This window comes from Lampetra planeri, chromosome 10 (genome assembly GCF_965212315.1).
Source record: "Lampetra planeri chromosome 10, kcLamPlan1.2.h2, whole genome shotgun sequence".
NCBI classification, from domain to species: domain Eukaryota; kingdom Metazoa; phylum Chordata; class Hyperoartia; order Petromyzontiformes; family Petromyzontidae; genus Lampetra; species Lampetra planeri.
This window is the reverse complement of record NC_136116.1, coordinates 10269157-10291082: the sequence shown is the minus strand read 5'-3', so window position 1 is coordinate 10291082 and position 21926 is coordinate 10269157. Positions and strand designations below refer to the sequence as shown.

General features: G+C 51.4%; 1 protein-coding gene across 2 annotated transcripts; it reads right to left on the bottom strand.

The window, feature by feature from the left end:
- Nucleotides 1-3089: 3089 nt before the first annotated feature.
- Nucleotides 3090-20132, bottom strand: LOC144721008 (receptor activity-modifying protein 1-like). 2 transcript variants are annotated; one of them, XM_078598281.1, is made up of 4 exons: nt 19956-20131; nt 19537-19670; nt 9546-9684; nt 3090-8171 (listed from the first exon to the last, which is right to left on the bottom strand). In XM_078598281.1, exons 2-4 carry the CDS (start codon nt 19571-19573, stop codon nt 7916-7918), a joined length of 432 nt encoding a protein of 143 aa, XP_078454407.1. In that variant the 5' UTR covers nt 19574-19670; nt 19956-20131; the 3' UTR covers nt 3090-7915. The 2 variants fall into 2 exon arrangements, with proteins under 2 accessions (XP_078454407.1, XP_078454408.1); XM_078598282.1 differs by having other exon boundaries at nt 19537-20132.
- Between the last annotated feature and the right edge of the window lie 1794 nt (nt 20133-21926).

Sequence of the window (21926 nt, the reverse complement as noted above, 5' to 3'; positions counted from 1 at the left end):
ATTGTTTTTTTTATTTGTTATGCGGAGAAACGGATTCGCGGCGAGGAAGACATGTCGGCTGCTTATTTAATAAAATAAAATGAACGTTTCCGCGCCAACTCTTTCACATCGATCCGGCCGCGTTTGCGCTCCGCCCCACGTGCGGACAATCGATCCGCAGACTCGACGGCCAGCATCTCCTCGCTCCACTTGCTTTTCGGTAGATGCGTAGTTGCTCGCGGTGCCGTATAACAGATGACAGGAATACATCGACGACCGATTAGCGTGGCGAACAGGGGCACGGCGTAGCTCTACGGTGTGTGTCTTCATGTTCTACCCAGGGGGCACGATTTATCACTCGACTTTTTTTTTTCTTCCCCGGAACGCTACCAGGGCTGGCTTGGAGTAGGCATGATCGGCGTAAGGCACTACCACTAGAGTACAATGTGCGCATCTTCATAGTAATAATCATTCTATATTATTGTACCCTATTTTCCTATAATCTCATGAGCACGGATGAGGCTGAGTGCCAAATACAGGGTGCTTCAAAAAATGTTAACACTTCGGAGATTTTGCACCAGCACCACAAGAAATGTGCCTGTGGGCTCTGGAGACCACCTGGAGAAGATTCCAGGCACGCGTTGACAACGATGGCGAACAAGTTGAGACTCTTTGACTTTTTGAAGCTATTAACAAACATTCGTTATCATGTTACAGTGGATCAACCGTTCTTTTTTCCATTAAAAACGATAGTCCCATAAAAGTCTTAAAACATTTTTGAAGCACCCTAAAATTGTTGAAAGGGCGTTCCGGGAACTGTTCCGGCTGTCATAAATCGCAGGTTGTATGTCACGTGCGGCACGTGACCAGGTTCCATCGCTGAGTCGCTGAAACCTGCGTGGTTGTCAACAAAGCAGCGCGGCTCCGTCGCAGGGGAGTGAGAGCGACAATGGGTTGAGGAACAAAACAACCACCCACCCACACTTCCACCCACACATCCACCCACACACCCATCCACCCACACTCCCACCCACACACACACCCACACATCCACCCACACATCAACCCACCCACACATCAACCCACCCACACATCCACACACACGCCCATCCACGTACACACCCACCCACCCACACGTCCACCCACACACGCACCCCCACATCCACCCACACACACACCCACCTACACACCCATCCACACACCCACCCACCCACCCACACATTTTAATTGAAGACGCGAGATGACGAAAAGCGAAGCGCCGCAAGTCCATGAAAGCACTCCGCTCCACTGCGTTCAAACCCCCGCGTCGTGAAGCGTGCACCGCCGGCGACAGCGTGGGGAGCTGCAGCACCGGCACAGCCGAGGAGTCGGAGGTGCATGGGGCAGCGCAGATCGAATGTCGACCGCTGAACGCTGCACCTGGGACCAAAAAACCACCGTGGCGGTCGTGGGCACCTCGCCTGAGTTGGCTTCAACAACAAAAAAATATTGAGCCTGGGTCAGCGCCCTTCGGTTTCCGTCTCTGCCGTGGCCGGGGAGGCCGCCCAGGGAGTCCGTGCGCCCCGTTACACCCAAGGGTGGTGTCAACATTTTAAAATCGGGGGGGGGGGGGGCAGGGATGGGAGTGGGCTACTGACTCCGTGACAGGAAAAGGCTGTGGGGGGGGGGAGGAAGTGGGGGTCTGGGTCTGGGGCCAGGGTTAAGGCAACGCCGCAGACATGTCGTAGGGAACACGAAATGAGTGCATCCTGCGTGGAGGAGCTGTCGGCCGAGTGGATGCAATACGAGCACCCACCCTCGTAGCTTCAGTGTCTCGAGAACTGCTGTGTTCACTACGTTATAATTCACGTGACGTATCTTTTCACAGTAAAGCACAAGCATCATCGTTGGCTCTTTCGCTAAAGTTACGCAGGTATAAATTAACGTGACTTTACCGAAAGAACCAAAGAGTTTAGATTCCTGCGGTCACGAAAGTTTCAAATCAAGACAAGCATTATCAATAAATACTTTGTCCTGCTAGAATCAAGCCAGTTGGCTTCTACCCCCCTCTCTCCGCGGTGATTATTCAGTGAGAGGCGGAGGGAGGGGGGGGTGTCGTCTATTGTTCTTCTCGGGGGCGGGGCGAGACCCACACTCCCTGCTTCTTCCTCGGCATCGCCTACGGCTGGCTACAAAGACAAAGATCCCCCGTGTAGCCTGTAACAGACTGTTGGGGCAAGTGCTGTTAGCGAGCACCTATGAAGGCCAGTACGGCACACGAGGGGGTGGGTGGCGAGCACCACGCCCGGCCGCCTATGTCTCGCCAGTGGCGATGTTTACACACCGCACCAGGTGCTCATTTGAGGCTGAGTCGTCCTAGGGGAGGCCCAATGACCCGGTTCAGATAATCGTCACTGGTGTTGGCCGGGAGCGGGAATCGAACTCGGGACGCCGGGTTCGTAGCGCAGCGTAGCGCTAACCGCTACACCACCGCTCCCCCCTGCGGCTGACTACAACAACAACCGCCATTCGCCACTAAGTGGCGGTGACGTCACCACGACGCTTGTGCCAGGCCATGTGCACCTTGAGGCCACGTGAAGTGTCGAACGCCCGCTGGCAGGAAGTCACGGGGCAGACCCAGGTGTCACGGGTCGACTGACTGAGATGACCGAGATAACTGGCTGATGCACCACCTGTGCCCCCTACTGTGACAACGTGCAGTGCTTTAGCCACCCGGCGTTCCGCTCGTTGTTGTGAGCGTCGCTCCTCCGTTGTTGTTAGAGGGCGACTGCCTCAAACTGCCCAGTAGCGTCCTTCACGAGCCTCCTCCACTGAGGCCGATCTTGACACCGCTGGTACCAGTCATCGGCAAGTCCACTCAGCTCCACGTCCTCCTGACGACATCACACACACACGCACACATCTCCCCGCAGCCCACCCTCTCCCGCCACGGTCTCCTCTCCACGCCGTCTTGGCAGCTCCGAGTGTGACTAATGTCCGTCGCCCAAACTTGGCCGCAACAAACAAAGACGCGGCGCGCTGCCAATGAGCCATTGAGAGCGGCTCATTTTTCTTGCAAAAATACAATCTGTGCGGGGAGAGTATTCACGTTGGAGCGTGTCGACCTGATGGGTTTTTTGTTCACTTTTTTATTTAGTTATTGCGTTTCCTTGAAATTGTGAAATAACAATGTGGACGGCGCGTAATGAATTCGTTTACATGTTTTTTTTTTCTTTGGCTCTTTCGCTCGCGTATTTTAATAATTACCAAATGTCTGGCTGCTGTCCTACAACGGGCAGGGCATTATAATAGTTTCATATTCGATCTTGATTTCAAGGTTTCACGGCTACACTTAATGATGTTTTTCTTAACTTGTGGCATTTTCGGAACAGCTGTGGCACAAAAAGAGAGATCACTTTATCGTGGACGGAACTCCACCACAACCGCCCGACGACACCGGACTCCCAACACCCTTCCCATTCAGACGACGGCAGAACGTGCCACGAGGTTGTTTGGGGGACACGAGCAATGAGAGCGCGACTTTCTCTCGAGACGTGACAGAACCTGAGGGTAACGTAAAGATCGGTAGACCAGCACCTCCATTACTTTCCATCTGCATCGTCCGACTGTCAATTGCCGGACGGCTGCTGGTGGTGGTGGTGGGGTGAATGTCCACACTTAAGTTGTTTCTCTTTGTACCACGGCTGTACCGAAAATTGACGGTGAAAACGCTTCATATTCGCGAACGCTTTGTAAGCCGTACATATCATCACCACTAGTGCATCCATTATATGAATGCATATTTTTAGAATGCGGGGGGGGTGGGCGTTAAATGATGCATTTCTGATCATTGTATTGTTGTAGACGACTGCTGCTGCCCCGCTGGGGTCCAGCCCCAATCCTTGTAATTGTTCGGAGTGGTGGTGGTGGTGGTGGCAGTTGTGGTGGTGGTGGCAGTTGTGGAGGTGGTGGCAGTTGTGGTGGTGATTGAGACAGTGGTGATGACTGCGTTGGTCGTGGTAACAAGTGCTTACACGTGGTGATGATTTTGGTGACAATTATTTTGGAGATAGTGGTGGTGGTGGTAGTCGTTGATGATGATGATGATGGTGGTGATAATGGGGATGGCTTTAGCTGTGGCGGTGGCAGTGATGGTTGCAATGGTGGTTGTGGAGACAGTAGTGGTGGTGGTGGTAGTGGCAGTTGTGGTGGTGGAACTGGTGATATGTTTATCTCAGTATATGTTCCTATTTTCCACGTCCCCCACCCCCTCCTCCGCAAAGCTACCTACATCTGCAACAAGCTTTCACAGCTGCTGCTCCTTCCCTTGCTGGAGATTATAGCGCAGCCTACACCATGACAGAGGACAGATGTGGCCTTTCCAAAACACCGTGCCACTTGCCTCCATCACATTATCTGTTCATCAGCAAAGAAAAAAGCCTCCCCTTGAATCATCATCAACAGGAAGCATTCCTCGCAGGAACGTCACGATCTGATTATTAAAATCCATTCCTAAAACTCACTCGCATCGCAGTGTGCATGTTACAATCCATTATTTACGATGCGTACGAAACGGTGTACTCAAACGTTACATTTAGACAACTGGAACAGCCAATAAACAACAGAAGCGAGACGGTACAATACGATGAAATAACAATAAATGTTGAGAATCGAATCGCGATCCCGAATCGTGACCCCGAATCGTGACAATCCATGAAATCACAACAACATTCGGAATCAATTATCGCATCCACAATTCCTGCTCAGGGTGGAGAGGGGGGGGGGGTTATGCAGTGGCTAGCGCACTGCGCTATGAACCGACTCGGCAACCTGAGTTAGATTCCTGGCCACGGCTAATATCAGTGGCAAATCTAAACAGATTCTTCAGATTTATCTAAACAGATTCTTACCCCCCTCGCCCCCCACCACTCTCCCCACCACTCTCCCCACCAACCCCCCTACCCGCCCCCCCACCAAGCCAATCCACACTGCCCAAACAGCAGCATATTGATAAACATCTGCCAGTAATCATTGTATTATTAATGCCTGCTTATTTCAAAGGCCTCTCCATCTCACACTTAAAGCAGATACATATGCATCCTTGGTGAGAATATTTCGTGCTCACAACAAGGACCTCCCCTGCTCACCCCAAGGGGTCACGTGGCCCTGAATGGTCACTAGTTAATAGTGCTTAGCCTCAAGACCCAACATTGTTGACACGTTGCAGGCCCCCGTGTTGATTGGCACGAGCTAACGCCCCAAAGCCAACGGGATTCATTCCACCCTCGTTGTTCGACCGTAATGAGCAGATGGGATGGACCGTAGCGACGAGACAATTTGCACGGAGCAAATCAATGGCTCGATTCCCACAGCCGCCCGTGGATTCCTAACGAGGAATTACCAAAGTGCTCCATGTTTGCAGTAAAGTGGACGATCTTAAAGGCTCCGTGACACGGTCGTTCGAAGTGCGGGCTCATTGTGGGTCGGATCTTGCGCTTCCGAATCGCAAAAAAAAAGTGCTAAAATCACCTCCAACGACTTAAACGAGCCATCCGGATTATCCCGAGCAACGGGATAAGGCAATATGTGTCGATGGATTCTCATTTGCTTATGTAATTCACGTTAATATTCATTGATCTTGATTGATTTTATGAGCGTAATTATTACAGAGGTGGCTGGGTGGCTCAGGCGAGAAATCACTGCGGTGGCACTGCTGAGAACCTCTGGGTTCAGCCGATTGCGATGAAACCTGGTTCTCAAGTGAAACGTGGTTCTCAAGCGAAACGTGGTTCTCCAGTAAAACCTGGTTTTGGTTCTCAGGTGAAACCTGGTTCTCAAGTGAAACCTGGTTCTGGTTCTCAAGTGAAACCTGGTTCTGGTTCTCAAGTGAAAGTGAGCGCAGGCAACGGCTCGACTAAAAAAAATAGACTATATATTTTTTTAAAACGTAATATTAAATATGTTTTTTACATTGAATATGCCAAAAAGAAAACCCAGTTCTGATTTCCACGTGGCAATCATCTCGACGGCAAAGAACACTCGTTTCTTTAGAACCGCTTTTTGTGTTAAGTTTTTTTCCCTTGCCCCGCACCTCTGATTATCAACGGTCGGCTACGTACGGTGCGAAAGAAGTTCAACATACGGTGCGCAGACATATACGTACAGTATAAGGACACAATTGGAAAGTACAGCGCCCCAAGTGCGGGCGATAAACCACTGGCATGAATCTCAGAAGTAGATCTGCAATACCTCCCTCCGTATGCTGTTCTCTAACCCACGGTGGGGGAAGGGGAGAGAATTCCGAATGAAAAAATGTTTCGTCCCATGACACCGGCGGTCAAAATTGGAATGAAATTGGTAGGGGAGGGGGGGGGGAGAAATAAAACGCAAAAATTGTGGGCTAAAGAAAAGAGCCGCATTATAAAACATCTCTTTGGCATTCGTTCGTTGGAGCACGGCGAGAACGCGCTTTAAATGAGAGCGCACGTGGTCTGGCACGCGGCACTTAAAGTCACGATCGAGCCAGCGTCGTTGACACAGCACGCGGCACGCGGCGGGTAGCGGCTCCCGTTGGGGTGTCCGCTCGCTCCGACTTCTCTCCGGCGGCGTCTCGAGGTGAACGCCGCCCGAATGATGGACGCACGACGTGTGGGTGCACTGCGGCCGCTCACTGCAAGTCAGGAAGGCACGACTCTAAACTATTTTTTATTTTACCGGGTAAGGTCCACTCGAGCTGTGCAAGCTCTTTGTCCGAAGCGACTTGACTATCACAAACGATAGCTCAACGAAGTGACTTATCGCGTGCAACTTTATAGCAGCCAAATACTCTAAACGCATGATGTTTCATAATCAGAATTTTTCTTTATTTATACTGGATAAATATATGAGCTGTGGAGCTATTTTTTACATATGTCCAGTAGGGACGGGTCAGAGAGTTACAATAACATATGTTAGGGGGAAAGCCGAAGGACCTCGAGAAAAATGCACACAACCACGGGGAGAACACGCCAACTCCAAATATAGAGGCGTCAAGGTTGGGATCGAACCTACGACCTCCTGTATACCAGGCAAGGTAGTTAACATCTCGCCACCGCGGCGCTCCACATGGGCAAGCGGTGTTCTAGAATCCCATGATCCTTGTTGTCTTTGTATAAGTTAATTTGAAACGTGGCTTCCCAATCAAAGTATGGCACGTAAAATAACAAAACACTCTTTCATGATTACCGTTTCTCTCGTCCCCATCATCATCGTCATTCTTCTTTTTAAAGCAAAAATTAAACCGTCACCACTTCATCGTTTCCATCCACAACATCGTTGCAATACTTCCTGTCGCAATTTATAGAAAAACAATGTTTTGTCCGAACAGTTATAAGAAGCAGAAGCGTCCATTTGACCGTGGCAACGGTCCACTTTGGTCACGAGACTCAAACAGTCCCGGACCGCGTGTTCATCTTCCTTGCCCTCCTCCCCACGTGCCACGTGAACTCCACTTAGGGGGGGGGAGTTGGGTGCAGCCACCTGGGTCCGTAGGTCATTGCCGATCGCAGCCGTCGATATATAAAGGGCCTTGCCGAGTAAGGCTCGCTATGGTCCCGGTCTGGCCCCCAGAGTGTATCATCATCATCAGCATCATCACCGTCACCGTCGTGATCATAATCATGAAAAAACACAACGCATTACACAGCATCAGCATTGTAGTGAGCAGTGGAGAAGGGCACGAGTTAGTCCAACGTGGAACCTCCGCAGAAAAGTGCCCAATGCTGCGATGTCTTCCCGCACCGATGTCCAACCCTGGGTCGCCTCGCAACAAACCACGACCCCCCCCCCCCGCCGCCATCCCATCACCTCTCTTCATCTCTCGCGTGCTGAGCGCACCTCCTGTCCCACTCACAACCCCATCCCCAGCAGCAGCAGCATCTCCTCCTGCTCCTCCGCCCCATCATCCTCCTCCCGCCCCTCAGTCACCGCCCTCGCTGCGCTTGCTGCACCACACGACGAGGCCTGCGGCCACCGTGGTGAGGACCATGGGAACCGAGATGAAGAGCGCGAGGATCTCCTCGGGCGGGTCGCGCAGGGAGCTCGACTCCGTCACGCAGCCCGACAGCTGCTGGCGGTGGACCTCCACGAAGAAGCTGTCCACCTCGTGATTGGGCCAGAAGCAATGCTGCCACGACGCGGCCCTCTGGGTGCAGTGCGACAGGGACTCGTAGTGGCTGCGGTGGCGGCGACGGGCACACAGAGAGCCGTGAGGGGGGTGGGGCAGAGGGAGCAGGGGGCGGACGGGGTAGGGAAGGTGACCTCTGAGTTAAAGCTCAAGACACGATGCGTTGCTGGAGCCAGGGCTGCCCAGCAGGCTTCTCGGAGGCCCTGGGGGCTGGAGGTGTACGTGGGCCGAACGTTGTTGTCTAGCCCTCCTCTCACAACAACGAGCGCAGTGCCAGGCGGCTAAAACGGAGCAAGTTGACACAGCAGGCGGCACAGGTGATGCATCTGCTAGTCATCTCAGTCAGTCAACCCATGGCCTCTGGGTCTGTCCCGTGACCTGCGAGCGGACATTCGACACTTCACGTGGACTTAAAGTGCACATAGCCTGGCACGAGCGCCGTGGTGATGTCACTGCTGCTTTGTGGCGAATGGCGGTTGTGGTTGTAACCCTATGTGCGTGAGTGCGCGGTTCCGATAATCGCCACTGGTGTCGGACAGCAAATGCCCCAAGAGTCGGTTAAGGCGATGTGGGGGGGGGGGTCTTTGCTGTGAAGAGTTTCTCTCCTGGTCAGAGGCCATACACGTCTTTCATCCCTCTGGGGCCGATACTATACGTGCGGTAGTTGTTCCATGGCCAAACTCGATTCTGTCATGGAACTGGTCCCGGGGCACTTAACAGGAGGTGACGAGTGCCACCCCACGCTTGTTTGAGTCGGAAGCCACGGGGGGCTTATTTTTTTTAAATCGGATAAGCTGCGCAAATCTTGCGAGTAAATTGTTTTGAGTTTCGCTCATGTTCCTGTTCCGCGAGAAGTCGCCCGCCTGGCGGGGTTTGCCTTCCTGTTTTTAACGTGCCTTGCACAATCGCGCAAACGCTCACGGTTTTTTGGCGTTTGAAAAGTGTCGTGCTACTGCGCTGGTTTGGCCAGCAAGTTGAGCGTCGTCGTCTCTTCGTCGGCCGCGTGACTCGGTGCGGGAAGCTGTCTGGCCTCGTCGCTCCACACAGAGCTCCAGGTCTTGTAGACCCTGTGATCGTCACATTTGTTTTGGCAACTGTGTCACCCCCTCGTTGAATGTTCTTTCAATCGAGAACCGCCCCCCCAATCCCCCCCCCCCCATTGCCTAGCCCAACATGGTTTCGGATAAATAAATGTTGTAAATAATGAACGGCAACATTTTAACCAAATGTCCATTTCGTCAGGTATCCTAACTGGCTAGCAATTGGTGTGCGTGTGTGCGTGTGCGCGTGCGTGTGCGTGTGTGTGCGTGTTTGGTTGCGCGCGTGTGTGTGCGCGTGTGCGTGTGTGCGCGTGTGTGTTTGTGTGCGTGTGTGTGTGCGTGCGTGTGCATGTGTGTGTGTGCGCGCGCCACGGGCTCCACACCTGTATATCAGAGACCAGTTGCAGCGCTCGAAGCTACTCAAGTTGCGCAGCTCGAACTCGAACTCGGGGAGGCAGAACTCGTCCATGGCGATGATCATACCCGTGGTGTTGCATGCGGCGCTCAGCGCCAGCGACAACACTGCGGCACACGGGAGACATGGGGCACATGGGACATGGGACACGAAGACAAAAAGATTCCACCCCGTAGAAGCCTCTAAAAGACCGTTCGGGGGGCCGGGTGCTGTGAGCGAGCCCCGTAACCTTTGAAGTTCCGTTCAAATATTCGCCGCTGTTGTTGCAGGTCGCGAAGGCAAAGACGCTCCTCACACGCACCGCTACCGCTCCCCACATGCATGTTATATATATATACACACACACAAACCTATGCACGCATGTGCATATATCCATACAAAGACAAAGATCCTCCGTATAGCCTTTAACAGACTGTAGAGGCAAGTGCTGTTAGCGAGCACCTGTAGAGGCTCGAACGGCACACGAGGGGGCGCTTGGGCAGCACAACGCTCGACCACCTTTGTCTCCCCAGTGGCGATGCTTACACACCCCACCAGGTACTCATTTAAGGCTGAGTCGACCTAGAGGAAGCCTAGAACCGGTTCAGATAATCGTCACCGGTGTTGGTGGCCGTGAGCGGGAATCGAACTTAGGTCGCTGGGTTCGTAGCGCAGCGCGTTAACCGTTCCGCCACCGCTCCCCAACCACACGGGACACAGACGTTGGGCACACGACAGGGGACGCGTGGTGCAGGGCAGTGGTCGTCTAGAGATAGGAGAGGGGGTGTGTTCATTTGTAATTGTACTGTGCTCAGTCTATGTGTATGTATGTGTTGAACTTCTTTCGCACCATACATAGCCAACCGTGCTAATCGAAGGTGTGGGGGAAGGACGCCAAACGAAACACAAAAAGCAGTTCCAACGAAATTAGTTTTCCATCCAGTCAAACATTTCTAAGAAATCATCATCTGCCCGAGCCGACTTGTGCCAGAGGGATTTGACGAACGTTGATTTAACATTTTGCAATATTTCTGATTTCGTTTGTCGCGCAGTTGTTTTTGCCCTGATTTATATTTGCTTCATTGCTGAAATTTTATTTTAATTTCGCGTCATTTTGGTGACCCGATTCACTGTTACAAATGAGACTCCTATCGTGATATCTCCAGTTCTCACCCAGTAACACAACAATTAACGTGAACCTGAGAGCTGACAGGCCATGGGACATGGATGGCAGCTAGTAACACGGGTAATATTTCACATATACTATCACCATCACCAGTGAACCATGGTACACCCTAAACCGCATCCGCACAAACCATGGCAGATGCGGATATCTGATGCAGAAATGGAAAAATAAAAACCTTCCAGTATGCGACTGTGGTCATCCACAACTTTCCGTACAGTGTATGACTCCGCAATGCCCCGATCCACAAATAAACGAAGGAGACATCACGGCGACACACTCCGCTGCTCCTGACGCGCTCATCTGTCTGGAACACCTGAACGTGAAACGTGCTCGTTGCTCTGCAGCTACATCGGCAGCCGTGCGAAAGAAGAACAAGTGAAACCAATCTGGATTTGAAGCTTTCGTGACTGCAGGAATCCACACTCTTTGGTTATTTCGGTACAGTCACGTAGGTAGATTTTGTTGTTGTTTTATTTTTCTACCTACGTGACTTTACCGAAAGAACCAAAGAGTAAGTGAAACCAAGCTTGTCGCCTGCCGTGGTGTTTGGCGATAATGCTGATGGGAAGCTGCTGGAACACACCGCCGCGTCAAATGATGTCATATTCCCACGCGTTGTATTCTATCCGCAAATCGTGACTTAGGAGAGTGATTGGTTGATCCAGTTTTTTTTTGAAGGCGACATTGCAATGGTGAATGGAAATCTTTGAATTATCTCGGCGCTCTTTGCTGCACGGTAGTTGGGTGCAGCAGATTGCACAGCCAAGCGCCTTGTCCTGCTGCTTGAGTCGTTAGGCTGAGAGCAGTCGTCTGGCTTTCGTCAACGTTACTAAAGCCTCCTGTAGACTTGGAGTTTGCGTGTCCTCTCTCTCTCTTTCTCCCTGTGATCGCGTGGATTTTTCACCCGGGTCCTCCGGAGTTTTTTCCTCTCCACATTCAGAATCAACGTCACGCGTTCAGAACATTTGGGCTGCAAAACATAACCAGGCGACAAGCCACTTCGTTGAGATGTCATTTGTGGATAGCCAGGTCGCTTCTGAAAAAGAGCAACATTTTCTCAGTGTGCCTTACACCTGGTGAAAAAAACTAGTTTAGTTTAAAGGGCTTGCAAGTGGTAACTGTGGTGACGCAGCGTGGTTTGCGTGGGCCTTGGGTGCTTCGGCGGTCCAATGTCCCTCGCTCTTCAGAGCCCAGGGCCTGCCCCCCCCGCCCCGGGCACCCCCCCCCCCCGCTCCTTCCGTGCCCCTCCCTCCCGCGCCCCTGCCCCCAGCCGGTGGGTCCCAGTCCAATGTCACGTGCTGCCCACTGAGTCGCAGCGTTTCTCTCCGTACACGCGTAGAGGTCCATTTACGAAACCGGATATATTTTTTATTTGACCAGGTAAGGCCCACTGAGCTATGCAGCTCTTTTTGTCAGAAGCGACCTGGTCACAAATGATCGCTTACCGAAGTGGCTTATCACGTGGAAATGTATTGCAGCCAAATACTCCGAGCGGCATGTTTCTAAGTGTGGAGGGGGAAAAACCGGAGAAAAAAAATCCACGCGACCATGGGGAGAACATGCAAACTCCAAATATACGGCAGGTGTCAGGATCGGGATCGAATCCACGACCTTCGGTGTACCAGGCGAGGTAGTTTACATCTCGCCACCGTGGCGCCCCATATATTAGACGCGTCCACGGAAGCTCTGGGTGGAAACCAGCGCAACACAAACAGCAGATACCTTATAAAGACAGCGAGGCAGATTTGTCAAAACAAATTTAAACTGAGGGCGCAACATAGACTAAACTTAATGTTGAAGTTTAAATTGATGGTTCGATACAGAAAAGAAAACTGTCTTCTCAAAATAAGTTACACATTCCTATATACTGTGTGCAAACCAAAATGCTTAGATGGATAAATGATCTTCAGTTAAACCAGCTGAGAGCCCAAGTTGACTTAAAGTCTCTTATTCCAAATCAGTGGCGGCTCCTGCAAAATCTCTCAGGGGGGGCAAATGTCTGGATGATTGATAAGGATAAGGTCCACCCATGCAATGGATAAATTAACAGCTTAAGCATGTAAAGGCAACTTCACTTCTTTAATATTAATGAAAAATAAAGTGACTCTTACAATACATCTTGTTTGTTTCTATACTCACTATTAAAACAAACCACTCAAGTTTCTTTTATTAAAGATTCCACTAGGTGGCGACAAATTATATTGTTGGATGAAACGTGCTTACGTATGATGACGTAAGCACGTATGATGACGTAAGCACGTTAGGGCGAGCCCTCCCGGAAGCCATAGAGAATGCATTGCAGCGCCCCCGTTCGAAAAAAAACATCTTTGAATGTAAGTCTATGGGACCACTCGGGGCGATTTTCAGCTGGAGGGAAATCGCCCAAAAAGAGGCGGTACTCCACAGAACGTAGCATGACGCTGATTGGACTATATCCAGAGGCACAGTGACGGCTAGCGTGACTCTGTGGTTGAATGACATTGGTGGTGCGTCGCCCAATCGCCCTAATGAAGAAACCGCCCTTGTTCCAAATGAAGACACAACCGAGATATAAAGGGTGAAACGCAATGCATACAATGTAAATGCAAGCTCAACTGGACATAGCAGAGCCAATTCAAAATGAGGTACGATTTTAAATGAGATATAAGGCGAGGTAAAATGTTAACAAATGTAATCTAAGAAACCCATGCTACGTTGTGTCCTGCATGTGACAGTATCCTTGCCTGCTGTGGTCGTGTCACAGAGAATACAATGTCGAGCACGGCATCCACAGTCATTGGCGATGTTTTAGGCGATCGCCCTTCTACAAAGTACAAGGGCCCACTAGGTGGCTGTGATTGCACCATGGTGACCGTGCCAGAACATGTGCCATTTGAGGCCACGTAAAGTGTGGGAGGCTTTCTGGCAGGACAGGGCCAGACCCAGGTGTTACGGGTGAACTGTGCTCCCCGCCGTGCCAACTGGCTGTGTTTGAGCTCCGCTCGTTACTTTGAGTGTCGCTCGTCTACTCCCAGTTGTTGTTAGAGGGCAAACTACCTCTCTGGCTTCGATCCCTCTGGTCTATCTGCTGTGAAGAAAGGCCAATGCCTAAAACATCACACGTCATAGTTGTTATTGACGAAAGGTGTTCATTTTTTTCGTGTAGTTATTTGTTGATGTGCGCCACTGGCAATGCAGCAGCAGTAGCAGCAACGGATACTTTGCTGAGGACAGGCAAAGGAACAGCATCTCCCTGCTGATGTCGCCAAGGATCATCAACCATCATCACGCGAACTGCGGTCATCCTCGCAGCAGCAGCTGCGGCAGCGGCTTTTGACTGCTGCCCATCGGTCAAAGACGGCGGTCACCGCATTGCGCGCTTGCTGATGCGCTTCTGCGGCCGTCTGGAACGCTCTTCCTTCCGATATTAGGAAGCCGCTGGAGCCGTGCACTTTTACATCAATCAATCTAGCATCGACATCTCATTTCTTTGGAACTGATTGTTGTGTTTATTTTGTTGTCCTTCCCCCGCACATCCAATGAACGTGGTTGGCTATGTACAGCGCAAAATAAGTTCAACATACACGCATGTATGCATACATCTCCACCGTCCGTCCCTATAGGAACGGCTCCAGAAACCCTCGTGCGGAGTGCGATGTGCTGGGGAGGAGACGGTGATGAGATGGAGGAACCTGGAGCTATGGACCGGCCCTCGTGGCAGAGAACGTGAGAGGAAGAGGTCAGATTGTGGGCGATAATCAACAAATGCCTTGGTCAGGAGTGGTGCTATATAACGCAATTAATGAGATTGGGATTTAGATAGCGGCTGAATGAAATTCCGTCTCAAGGCACCGTTCACTGGATAAAATAGGGGCAAATTATTAAATTGTGGACCACCAAAATGGGAGGTATTTTATATATATTAAAAATATTTTACAAAAAATATATTTTACATATTCCGGGGTATCGATAAAGGTGTCACCCACCAATAGGGGCCCACATTAATACAGTAGTATGAGCAGGGTCAGTTAAAACAAAGAACCCCGTATAGCCTTAACAGAATGTTGGAGCAAGTGCCGTCGTGCGAGTCTCTTGTCTCTAAGCACCCACAAGTCCTGCACACAGCGTTGGTGTACGGTGTTTTTTCTGCAATATTTTGCTGTCTTTTCTTAGATTTTCTGTTTGCACTCAGTCACATATTCACTTTAAGATGTTTTTTTGTTCATGTTTTTGTTTTTTGTTTGTTGCGGTTGCACCCGATTCAAGAGCCGAATGGCTCACATGGCTATACCTAATAAATGAACTTGAACTTGAAGTCCTGCGTGGAGTCTTAGGGCCTAGAGCCAGACACTTCACTCGTCGCTACCACTGAAGGTGGCAAAACTCTCGCGGTTCCTGTTTCTTTACGAGGCCAATAACAGCGAATTGTGTGATGACTCACTGAAGTTAGTGGGATTATCAGATACTTCACACTCTTGTTGACCGTATAAATAAATCGGTGCAACGCGTAGGCTTTCGTGAGCAATGTTATCCAAAATAAAGGGTTAGTTTGGGTTAGATCGCGTGAATATAAATGTGTCGTTAAACCCACCACCACCCGACACAGCCCATTAGTAAGGTTTGTCACGTCAACGAAAGTTACTACTTCGGCACACCGGTGTGTTGGAGAGTAAACCCACAACATTTAACAAATAAACGCGTTCGACTAATGTCTTTGCAACCCTTACGTCGGCTACCGATTATTCTTGCTCTGGCCCGTGGACCGAGTGCTTCGAGAAATTCCCCCGGCGTTCGCCGGCATCGAGAGAGGAGTTGATTGTCGCGAACGCGTCTCTTGACGGAGCCCACTTGAAGTTCTCCTCGAGCTTTTCAGTGGAAGATGAAGAAAAAAAATAGACTCGAGCATATATAAGGTGTCTGTTGTGAGTCATTTCAACCGCAGGGGCTTAAACCGCCGTCTAATTATAACCGCTCAACAATGGAAGGGGACTCCCATGGGATGCCCGCTATTTTCAGGGAGTGCGAGAACAAAGTGACCGATTGAGGGCAGCTCTCGGGAGCACGGAGCGGCGTCTACGCGCCACGGCTCCTCTCAAGACGCGGGACGGAGGCGGTGGGCCACGTGCACCACGAGGTAAGGATGCGATGCCATTGGCCACGTGCACCACGGGGTAAGGATGCGATGCCATTCTTTTATAAAAAGAGGGCAACGGGTGGTGGGTTTTTTTTTCTCTGCATGGTTCCAACGTCTGTTTCTCTCTCTGTCTCTCTACACACAGTTAGAAACATGCATTTCGGGTATTTGGCTGCTGTAGATGTCCACACGATACGCCACTTCGTCGGGCTACCGTTTGTGGCAGCCAAGTCGCATCCGAAGAAGAGCAACGCAAGCTCAGTGGGCCTCACCTGGTAAAATATAATAAAAGTTTTGGGTTGTTTTAGAGTCGTGGGCGAAGTAGAAGTGGAAGTTATTCAGGCCGGACTCGAACGTGAGGTGCAGGGAGTTGACAGCGCGGGTGGCTGGTGGAGATGGGTTTCACTTCCAGAGCGTGGGGGTAAAAGTTCCAGGTGGTCATATATTTTTTTTTATGTTTTATACCATTCAGAACTTCTCTCCCACGGCACCAACTCTGGAGTGGTTTTGTGACTCGTAAAGTAACAATGCGGAACTACGAGAATAGAGTCTGTGGCCACGCAGGGGCGTTTACAAAACAGGGGCAAAAGGCGACGTTGGCAAGATAGGCCGCAGTTGATAAATATCCCCTCTGCCATGTGCGTTGTTGTCCCTTTCCCCAGTCGTATGCCGATTGTGCTTTGTCAGCTCGTTACTCGAAGAAGCCATCGGGAACTCTCTCTCTCTGAGCAGCGCAGAAGCTTCGTGTCAGAGAAGAGTTCACGGACGCTGATATCGTTGAGCTACCTCTGAGATCCCTTCAAGTGACCTCTGGTTGACACAGCAAGGCGGTGGCGGTGGTGGTGGGGGGGGCAGCACTCCCCCAACCGTCACACCACTGAGAGTCGTCGTCGCATTACAGTCAAACCGATATGTGCAATTCTCAGAGCTCGGATTGAGCCAATATTAGTGCAGAACCAAATTTAATGTGATGGGGCGGGGGGGTTATTTTTTTTTCACTCTTTGGTGACCGGGCTGATACCATCAACCCACTGCACTCAAGAATCCGAGTTTGACGACAGACGGCTGCCGAAATTTGGCAGAACCCGATATCTCAGCGCTCTGGCCTCTGAATCACCCAGCCATCAATTTGAATTCGTTTATATCAATGGCCTGCGATGAGCGGTCACAAAGCGTTTGGCGGAGCGCGCTATAAACATATGGCCTGAGATGAATTCCTGATCGTGGAGTGTGCTATCTGAACCGCTCCTGGGGTCCCTCACTTGACCACGTTAGCCAGCGTGGTGAAGTATGGTCAGACAACTCCTGTGAACACCAACAGCTTGGAGAAGTCTCAATGCAGCAGTCGATCGACAAAGAATTGATAATGTCCGATCGATATTTCTGGACTATGTTATTCTTAGCCTCCATATTTTCTATGCCATCGTTTTATTACCTTTAAATGTGCGTCTTCTTTCCGTAACTGCTCTACACTTTGTACTTTACTCACACACAAAAAACAACATCGCCACATTCATCTTGATCACTGCCTTTACAGCACAAATATTGACACACGTTTAGTCGACTTCTCGGGAAATGGCCCTTCGTCAGCAGAAAGAGGCACATACGGCAGAGGGGGTGACTCATAGCTATAGATCACAGTTTACAGGTTGCGCCTAAGCATTTAAGAAAGTTGAAAAACTAACACTTTTTAATCGACTTCAAAAACTGCATCGTGGAAGGTCTTTTTTATATATATAAAAGTGTGCGCTTGTGCACCACTGCCCACCGCAGTCACTCAACGCAGTGACACTCGGATGAATCGGGGTGGGGGGGGGTGAGAGCGCCGACGCGGGCAACCACTTAGAAACCTGAGTTCGAATCCTGGCGCTCTCAGCCGCCCGCGATTCAACTTCGCGCGGTAGCGAGCTGACGACGCCGGACTGGTCAGCGAACGGCCGCTCAAAAAAGAGGAATCACATGCAGCGTTGGGTTTGGAACCTTCTTGTACCTAAGTTCCGGGCTCTGAGAAGCACGCGCACACGCGTACGCACAGAAGTCGGTTTGACAAACCGTCTCGCGACAAAGAGTGCATGGTGGGAGTGGTTGTGCCTCGTCGCTGCGCAGAGGGTTCAACGTTGTGCGTTGAACTTCTTTCACACCGTGCGTTGCCAACCGTGCTAATCGGAATGCTGTGCTGCTACTCGAAGGGTGCTTTGGGATTTAAAAAAAAGAAAATCCCGCGAAGAACATCGTTCTCACAGACGTGAGCGGTACTACATCTGCTCTGTGAGATTTCCGAGTAGATTCCCCTTCTCATTACGCGTTCTCGACGGCACATTCGCAATGTAAATAAAAAAACAACACCAATATTGCACAAGTTGTTGTTGTTTGTACCCCTCCGTGTGTGCGGCACATTGCAGCCTTTAACATCCCAAAGCGTCCAGTAAGTAAAACGGCGCCAGTGCCAATGGGTTCGGGAGCTGGTTATGAAGAATGGCGACTTGGTTAATCGATCACGCGAATGACGCAATTTCACTTGGAAGACATTGAATCGAGGTGCACGTGATGGATATTCACGGCAGGATTTCGCACTCTGAAGTTCCCAGCAGAGCCTCTGCGCTGCATTAGCGAGGCTATTAATAATCCCTGTTGTTGAGTTTCTGTGTCGAGACATCGCTGGGAGTGCATGGCAACTCGCCTTATCTCTCTCGGCAGGTGACTGTAGCTAGGTAGGTGTATGCGAAGAAAGGTAGGCAGGTAAATGGATGTATAGGTCGGTTAGTGGATACGCACATAGGTAGGTGAGTGCGTATGCAGGTAGGTAAGTGTATACGCAGATTGGTAGGTGAGTGGGTATGCAGGTAAGTAAGTGTATACGCAAATTGGTAGGTGAGTGGGTATGCAGGTAAGTAAGTGTATACGCAGATTGGTAGGTGAGTGGGTATGCAGGTAAGTAAGTGTATACGCAGATTGGTAGGTGAGTGGGTATGCAGGTAGGTAAGTGTATACGCAGATTGGTAGGTGAGTGGGTATGCAGGTAAGTAAGTGTATACGCAGATTGGTAGGTGAGTGGGTATGCAGGTAGGTAAGTGTATACGCAGATTGGTAGGTGAGTGGGTATGCAGGTCGGTAAGTGGATACGCAGTAAGGGAGGTAGGTAAATAGTAAGGGAGATAGCCAGGCATGTAGGCAGGTAGTGGTGCAATGCAGCATGGGGAAGAACACACGCTGGGGATGACTCCGGAGGGACAGACAGGTGAGCACGTGGATTTGAGGACAAACGCAACAGATAAGTAAGGCGGGACTTGCGCGGGACACTCCGCGAGAAGAGATGATCGCCCAGGTGGGATAGGCAGGTAAGTGGGTATTGCAGGTAAGTAGGCAGGTAGGCAGATATCAAGGCAGGTAGGTATGTTTATAGGTAGATAGCTAGGCGGTTAGGTAGGGGTGCATGCAGGCATTATAGCTCGGCAGGTGTGTGTTATGTCGACGTGTCGTAATGCAGGTAAGTAGGTACGGTACACTCGTATGTGATCAGGTTACTTTCATGATGTAGAAATGTAGGCGGATAGGTAGGTACACAGGTAGGCAGATATCCAGGCAGGTAGGTATGTCTGTAGGTAGGTATATATGTAGGACGATAGGTAGGCGTAGAGGTAGGTACATAGGCAGGTCGGTAGTAAAGGAATAAGAACTCACCTAGTAGTCCCAGGACGCGAAGAACGTGTGGACCCATATTGCCCAGCAGCAGCAGCAGACTTCTCACCACTCCCGATACAGATCTCCCTCCGTCTCGCTCTCTTGCACTCCACGTGCGTCCTCTGCTGCTCTCTCTGCGTTGAAGAGCAGCAACAGCAGCAGCAGGAGCAGCAGGAGCAAGCGAGCGAGAGCCGGAGACTGTGAGAGAGTGTCAGCCCGCGGCTTCCTCCTCTCGCTCAGCGTGCCTCGCGCCGGCCAGAAGTGGAACCAAACACGGCGCTCGCGAAGCCACTTTCAGCTGAATCAAAAGTGTGCCTTGCGTGTGTCTGTGTGTCAACGTGTATGCGTGTGTGTCAGTGTCTGTGTGTGTGTGTCTCTCTCTATTGTGAAGTGCAAAGTCTTGGATTGAGGCAGCTCACAGAGAGGTTCCCAGCGAGACACTGGAGTGGAGGGAGAGCTCTCGGGTCGTGTGAATTAGCCTCGAGTAGAGAGAGTCATGTTTCCTTCGGGGAGGGAGGGAGGGAGGGGAAGGGGCGGTGTGGAGAGCGTAGGGGAGGGAGGTGGGGAGGATGTGGTTGTGGTGGTGACGGCGGCACGAGGGGGTTGGGTGAGTGTCGGTGGGTGGAAGGGGGTGCATGCTATGGGTAGCGAGTGGGTGGTAATATGGGGAAGTGGGTGCTATGGGAAGGGAGTGGGTAATATGGGGAGGGAGTGGGTAATATGGGGAGGGAGTGGGTGATATGGGGAGGGAGTGGATGCTATGGGAAGGGAGTGGGTAATATGGGGAGGGAGTGGGTAATGTGGGGAGGGAGTGGGTAATGTGGGGAGGGAGTGGATGCTATGGGAAGGGAGTGGGTGATATGGGGAGGGAGTGGGTAATATGGGAAGGGAGTGGGTGATATGGGGAGGGAGTGGGTAATGTGGGGAGGGAGTGGGTAATATGGGAAGGGAGTGGGTAATATGGGGAGGGAGTGGGTGATATGGGGAGGGAGTGGGTAATATGGGGAGGGAGTGGGTAATATGGGAAGGGAGTGGGTAATATGGGGAGGGAGTGGGTAATATGGGGAGGGAGTGGATGCTATGGGGAGGGAGTGGGTGGTATGGGGAGGGAGTGGAGATATGGGGAGGGAGTGGGTAATATGGGAAGGGAGTGGGTAATATGGGGAGGGAGTGGGTGATATGGGGAGGGAGTGGGTAATATGGGGAGGGAGTGGGTAATATGGGAAGGGAGTGGGTAATATGGGGAGGGAGTGGGTAATATGGGGAGGGAGTGGATGCTATGGGGAGGGAGTGGGTGGTATGGGGAGGGAGTGGAGATATGGGGAGGGAGTGGGTAATGTGGGGAGGGAGTGGGTGATATGGGGAGGGAGTGGGTAATATGGGGAGGGAGTGGGTAATATGGGGAGGGAGTGGGTAATATGGGGAGGGAGTGGGTAATATGGGGAGGGAGTGGGTAATATGGGGAGGGAGTGGGTGATATGGGGAGGGAGTGGGTAATATGGGGAGGGAGTGGGTAATATGGGGAGGGAGTGGATGCTATGGGGAGGGAGTGGGTAATATGGGAAGGGAGTGGGTAATATGGGGAGGGAGTGGGTAATATGGGGAGGGAGTGGATGCTATGGGGAGGGAGTGGGTAATATGGGGAGGGAGTGGGTAATATGGGGAGGGAGTGGGTAATATGGGGAGGGAGTGGGTAATATGGGAAGGGAGTGGGTAATATGGGGAGGGAGTGGGTAATATGGGGAGGGAGTGGATGCTATGGGGAGGGAGTGGGTGGTATGGGGAGGGAGTGGAGATATGGGGAGGGAGTGGGTAATGTGGGGAGGGAGTGGGTAATATGGGGAGGGAGTGGGTGGTATGGGGAGGGAGTGGGTAATATGGGGAGGGAGTGGGTGGTATGGGGAGGGAGTGGGTGATATGAGGGCGTGTGTGATATGGGGAGGGAGTGGATGATTTGGGGGTCTGGATACTATGGGGAAGGAGTGGGTACTTTGAGGGAGTGGGTGATATGGGGACGGAGTGGGTGTTATGCGGAGCGCGTGAGTGCTATGGGGAGAAGAGAGGCGAGTATTGTTCGGAAAATATTAAAAAGAGACGGGGAAGTTGAAACATTGAGTTGTGGTGCGTGTGTGCGACGAGTGCGTGTGACAGTGTGTGTGCATGCGTGCGATGGTGCGTGTGTGGGTGCACGAGATAAAATACCGTATGCCTATTTTGGGGAGCTGTGTGTGTGTGTATACTTGCGTGGGGTGTGTATGTGTGTGTGTGCGCGTGCTTGTCTGGGGAGCGGTGGTGTAGCGGTTAGCGCGCTGCGTTATGAACCCGGCGACCCGGGTTCGATTCCCGCTCACGGCCAACACCAGTGACGATTATCTGAACCGGTACTGGGC

Excerpts from the sequence above, each read along its gene's own strand:
- LOC144721008 (XM_078598282.1), bottom strand. The coding sequence starts at position 19,573 with ATGGGTCCACACGTTCTTCGCGTCCTGGGACTACTAG. Across the intron at positions 9,685-19,536 it reads TCGCGTCCTGGGACTACTAG|TGTTGTCGCTGGCGCTGAGC; the intron begins GTGAGTTCTTAT and ends CGTGTGCCGCAG. Across the intron at positions 8,172-9,545 it reads AACTGGTCTCTGATATACAG|CCACTACGAGTCCCTGTCGC; the intron begins GTGTGGAGCCCG and ends CCGCCACCGCAG.